Raw genomic sequence first — 6,000 nt, 5'->3', positions numbered from 1 at the left:
GGGAAAGAGCCCTGCTTGTTCCTGGGAGGCAAAGGTGAGCTGTGCAATCTCTAGCACTCCTAAAAAGGGTCCCTGAAGACCCTAAAAAGGGTTGTGTTCTGTGGCAGGTCATGAACACCTGGGCTGCACCCCTGCAGGCATGGAACATCCTTCTGGCAGCAGCCAAGGCCTTGAGCCTGGGACCTACACCTGGTGCTTTTTGGTGTGGTCCAGAGGTAGGAACAGAATGGTTCGGGAAGTGGGCTGTACCTGTAGGGCAAGAGCTTGGGCACTCAGCTGCTCACTGATTCAGTCCTGGCTCAAAGGACTGCTCACAGCTGTCACAGTAAGTAGTGACTGCATAAAACTGTGGGATAAAAAAAATAAAAATGTATATATATATATTTGGGGTGAGGGTTATGGAAGAAGAGCTTCGGCTCAAACAGTTTGGATTTAAGTACAAGTAGCCGAGCGCTCTCCCAGTGCCAGTTTTAGTCTGGAGTGGCTTTTATTCCTGGCATTAGATGTTTCACAGTCACTCCCCTCTGCCACCACCCCCCCTTCTTCTGTTAGGGGCAAGGGGCTCTTGTGCTGTGTGTTCTTTTTCGGCTCAGTGACTCAGCTCCTCTCGCACTTCAGTCCCGCACCCTGAAGGCTTCTCCTCGCTGCCTGCCGAGTGAAGCACGGCATTGCATCCTTACCTTCACATCGCCTCTCAGGAAAGTGATCCCTCAAGGCAAGCATCCTTCAACTCCATGCTAGGGTAGCTTCAGGAGCATGTCATTAGAGGGGGACATGGCAGCTGGAGGCTGTCAGCCACATTTCTGAGCTGCCACGTCTTGTTGCTCAGCCTAGTTGTGGGGCTCTTCTGCGGCACAGAGATAGATGGCAAGGGCAGATTCCAGAGCTGAGCTGTCGCGTTCCACCTTTCTGCTTTGCTCCCACAGGGAAGAAACTGACAGTGGGAAGCACGATCCCAGCACGCAGTGATGTTTGCCCATCTTAGGCACAGCCTTTTTGTCACTCCACTGGAATAGTGGGAGCGATCTTTACAGTCCATAGATCAGAATAAATGCATGCTAAACCCAGACATTCACTATTACCAGTGCCATTAAAATCTTACTGTAAATTTTGTTTGCACTATTTAAAGATTTTTCTTTCCCCATCCCCTAGGCAATAGAAATAATTCTGTGCATGTTTATTCATAAATCTGTCAAGTTACAAAATGCTTCTGAAAAAGTATTTTATATATAATTCTAGAAAATAAAAATTATGCAAGATTGAAGTAGCTTGAGCTTGGGCTGCTATTACATTCTGTCAAGATAAACTGGGAAGGATGCTTTTTTTTTTTTTTATACTTTCAATGCTGTTATTAAATAAAAACTAACTACTTAGCTTAGCTTAGCTTTCACTATTAAAATTTAAAGATGGGCTAGGCTGGAAGTTTTTCCTACCAAAAAAGCACATTGTGCATATTGCATTTACAAAGGCTGAATTGGGTAATCATGTTCTCAAAAAGCTCCTGACCTGAGGGCACTTCACTTTTTATCAGTGTGTTGCATTCAGAGTAAAATATGCAAAAGAATTACATCCCAGTCTCCCTGCTCTCCTCCACAGGAGTGGACAGGATGGTACTTGCATGAATAGGAATGTTAACTTCTAGTCTGGAGGGAGGCCAGGGGCACTGGGTTCTACCATCTTTCTATGTTTCCAAAACTCAGTTTCAAAATTTCTCAGTTTACTTGGTAAATAACTTATGCTTAACTATATGCAGCAATATTTAGTTTTTGGTAGGATCAAAATTTGTTTACTTTTGTGTTCTTACTTGTCTCTTTGTTAGAAGAAGTCCAGTTAATCTTAAGGAAAAGTATGCTGTACTCTGGTATGTGTAGGATACCAAAATATGGCAAAAAGAAACCACACATAAATCTTACCGTGAAAACTAAAGCTTTATTTTGTGATCTGTCATGCATTGCATTCACATACTATGGATTCAGCTTTCATTAGGGTGACAAGTTATGACTCTTTCTTAGCTCCAAACCCCAACAACTGTAGGCAAAAGTAACCAGTTGCATTAGGAAATCTTGTGCAAGTGTTTGGACTAGATGATCTTTCGAGGTCCCTTCCAACCCCTAGGATTCTGTAAATACCTTTCAACTAAGATCCGTTTCTGTAAACTTCAAGGAGGACAGGTCATGACCTGGAATGGTTTGATTTCACGGCATCATGCAAAGAGCAAGACTAAATGCAGAACTACTTGTTTTAACTAGATAGTTCTTCTTTCCTGTTCTCCTCTCCTAGACTGGATAGTCCACAGCAGGAGCCAGCCATGCTGTTACATCCTCAGAGAGCGTCTGAGATGTGCCTTGTGGTCATCAGTGCTATTTTCAGCTGTTGCTAAGGGAAGGGCTGCTGAAACGTTCCAAAGTTTCTCTTTGCACAGGCTTGTAGGTGTGACCTTGGCAGTGTTCTCAGATTAGATGGATGGAGTAATGCCACCAAAGGGGAGGATAAATTGTAAGATATTGATGTGGCAGTGACACAGGAATGCTGTAAGTAGTGGGTTTTCATCTCTCTTGCCTTATTCCGCATCATGCAGAAGGGACTAAATAAAAGCTTACACAGTGACCTCAGTTCTTAGCATATCCAGCAGCCCATTTATTGTTTGTCAGTCTGGAAACTGGCTTCCCAGACTGTTTGTGACTAGTGACAGAAGGTGAGCTTCCAGGACAGCCCACTGCAACTTCAGCCTTTTCAGGACTTTGCCTTTTTGTCTAGTCTATGAACCACACGAAAGGCCTCTAAAAATTCATTGAAGTCAATGTGGCCATCTTTGTTATGGTCTATGCTGAGGACTAACTTGTCAAGGGATTCATCATCTACATCGATGCCCAGGTGAGAAGCAAAGAGTCTCCACGTCTGGCTGAACTCTTGAAGAGAAATGAGACCTAAAGGAGACAGGCAGCAGGTTGCTTTTTCCAGTCTGTTTCCTCTCCCTTCCCACATACACACTCCTTCACTGCAGGAAAGCTACCTGCCCACTGTGCCTTGTGTGCCTTTCATGATTTCATGGCTGAAGTACGTTTTCACTTCAGATGATAATCCAATGCTTTCAACAGTGGAACTGAGAAAGCAGTAGATACTGAGAGTAGAAGGGAGAAAAAGCCTCCAGAAGAGTGAAACCAGTACTGGAGATGGGATACATGGGAATTTTTTCTGAAGTTAGACTGTGCCCTACCCCTTATATGGTTACAGCCTGACGGCTTAAATTAGTCTTTACTAAACTAGAAAAATGACATAATCTCTGGTTCCTCTCTATTTAGAAGCCCGAAGGAGGAAACCCAGTGGGTAAAGACAACTTCTTTAGGTTTCCAGAGCTGGTGCAGTGACGTTACCTGGACTTACCTGAGTGATCTTTGTCAATTATGTTAAAGATGATCTCCAGATCCTTTCTGTATCTCCACAGTGTTTCCATCAAAGCTGGCTGAACCTGGTTTTGAAATCCCATATAGGAAACCATTCAGACCTTGGTTTGAGTCAGTGTCACCAACAGAATATGTACTATCCAAATCTGTGTTCCCCGTTTAACTCAAATGTTTTTAAAAAATACCTTTATATTCAAGTTCCCCAGAATGATACTTTGTGTCTTGCTTTGAGGAGCTAAAACCTGTCACTTTCAGATGGTGGGGCATGAAGGGAAGGAGCCCTTCACACCTCCTACCTTCAATAATTATTTGTGGAAATATGGATCATTTAGGGAAGATGCTGTACACCATGCAGTCATATGAAGCTTTTGCTGTGCATAAGTTAATGGATCCTGCTATTTAGAAAAATTATGGAGACAGCTAAGAACCAAAGCTCTCTGCAGCCACTTGGTAACAACTGGACTCAGTAGAAGAGACCTAAGCTACCACTGAACATCTAAAAGTGCATCTAGAAATATGATTCCCTCCTACAGGTGCTTGAATTGGCTCTGGAGCACATCTGAAAAGCTCATCTTAATGAGTGAGGGTAGGGTGCTCTGAGTAGGATTTATCGCATCTCCTCAGCTATGTTATCTAAACGCCCTTGAGAGTCAAGGGAAAGTGAGAAGCAGTTCTAGCATGTGATTCATCCAACTATTTTAAGTACCTACCTTAGCAGGGAATGATGATTTGTACCCTAGCAGTTCTCATTTTCCTCCACTGCCTAAAAAAGGAAGCTCAGCAACTAGTTCAGCTGCTGCTGATGGCTGCTTGATTGGCCAAACCACTGTCTTATGCCTCAAGTCACTGCTCCTCCAAGATTAGCAAGAAGGCATTTTCCTCCTTACCTCTTTTATGGGTTGATCTATATTCAAATCGTGGAAACATGACATGAAGTCAACTTTTCCACCTGGGTTCATCTCTGCTAGCTGAGGCTGCAGCATCCTCCAGGGCAGCTCCAGGTGTAGGACAGACTCCATCGCTGCAGCCCAGTCATTGACAGAAATGCTGCCTGCCGGAAGGGGTCGGGTCATAGTTACAAGAGGTACAAGACACGACGTATCAGTCACCAGCGTGTCTTCTGCTGGTTTTAAGAACAGTTGAAACCACAAACGTCTTCTCCTAACCCTGGGATAAAAACCCTTGTAACAATGAGCAGCACAGAATCATAGAATCATTCAGGTTTTTGAACACATTCAGGATGCTGATTCAAACTCTTCCCTGGGCAGCCTGTTCCAGTGCTTAATAACCCTTCCTGTAAAGAAATTTTTCCTAATATCAACCTAAACCACAACTTGAAGCCATTTCCTCTCATCCTATCACTAGTTCCTAGTGAGAAGAGACTCTCCCCTCAGTTTCCTCCTCTTCGGACTAAACTCCAGCTCCAGTTCTCTTAGCTGCTCCTCATAAGGTTTGTTTTGCAGACCCTTCACCATCATGAAGAAAAGCTGTATTTGTGCTAGAAATCACAAACCCCTAGCCCCTGCATAAAAGGTTCCTGTGTCAACTTAGCCTTGACTTCAGTTGATGGGTGAGTGTATGTCTCCTAGTGGCATAGCCAGTCAACTTTACTCATGTATCTCCCTGACTCAGAAGGGTACCAATTCCCCCCTCACCTGAATCTCCAGTTCCCTGTCTGCCATCTGAACACACTCCTAAGTGAAGATGGTGACCTTTGAGCTTTTGGAGCTAGATCTGCCTGCCTGAACTCTGCCTGGCAACAAACACCATTTCCTTATTTCCCCGTGTATTTCAGTTGTTTTGTTCTACCTATGTAAAGCTTCATCCCCTCAAAATGTTCCCTGGGGCCAAGCACTTGCTAACACCTTCCTCCTGTGTGGTCAGGAAGAACATAAGATCAACCAGCCTCTGCTGCCTGCCAGCCTTACACTCGCAGGCAGGACCCCTCTCTGTGCTGTGTTTTCCAACCCCCCGCCCTGAAGCGGTTTTCCCCATGGTGGCAACCAGACAGAGAGGTAGTGTTACCTGTGCCCCTGAGGTCATACTGTTCAAAAGCACTTGTCAGTTCAGCCTTGTGAGCATAAATCTTCTCTTTTAAGCACTTTAAGGCAGATGATTCAATTGTACCCACCCTAGGAGGAAAGAAACGCGGAGCCGATCATTAGAGGATTTAAATCCTCTAGCAGTTCATGCTTTTCAACATTAATTATCAATGTTTTATATTCTTTAACATGCAGTGTATTTAGAGTTATCAAAAGACAACACTGGGGGGAAAAAAGCAATGCCAAAACAAAGCCCTATAAGAATAAGCTGCATTTATGCGATAATCGAGTTTATGTAGGTAATTCTAAGCTGCTTTGCTGTAGTAAGTCTGACCACAGAGCTAGGCACAGCAAAGCTGTCATGAGAAACTTTTTTGGAATCAATTCACAACAGGATTTGTCTAGATTAACGCTGCAGCCTTAAAGCAGACCTCACAGACAGGTGCAGGCCCTTTACAAATCCATGCCAATTGTCTGTTCTGACTGCTTAGCCCATCTATTTACCTTTGGGAGTTTTTCAGGAAACCAAGTGAGAGTACGTAGAACATGTTTTA

At 43.9% G+C, this 6,000-nt stretch overlaps 1 protein-coding gene across 1 annotated transcript in view; it reads right to left on the bottom strand.

Annotated features, from left to right (window-relative positions):
• Positions 1 to 2,733: 2,733 nt before the first annotated feature.
• PPEF1 (protein phosphatase, EF-hand calcium binding domain 1) overlaps positions 2,734 to 6,000 on the bottom strand; it is a 30,830-nt gene continuing 27,563 nt past the window's right edge. Inside the window, exons 14-17 of the mRNA XM_009997229.1 lie at positions 5,430 to 5,536; positions 4,292 to 4,455; positions 3,385 to 3,469; positions 2,734 to 2,927 (exon numbers count right to left, since the gene is read on the bottom strand). Coding sequence (XP_009995531.1) covers positions 2,734 to 2,927; positions 3,385 to 3,469; positions 4,292 to 4,455; positions 5,430 to 5,536 — 550 coding nt within the window. The remainder of the gene's footprint in view (positions 2,928 to 3,384; positions 3,470 to 4,291; positions 4,456 to 5,429; positions 5,537 to 6,000) is intronic.

Source organism: Chaetura pelagica, unplaced genomic scaffold, assembly GCF_000747805.2.
Source record: "Chaetura pelagica isolate M959 unplaced genomic scaffold, ChaPel_1.0 scaffold80, whole genome shotgun sequence".
Classification (NCBI taxonomy): domain Eukaryota; kingdom Metazoa; phylum Chordata; class Aves; order Apodiformes; family Apodidae; genus Chaetura; species Chaetura pelagica.
The sequence above is the reverse complement of the archived record's forward strand: the minus strand, read 5'-3'. Positions and strand labels throughout refer to the sequence as shown.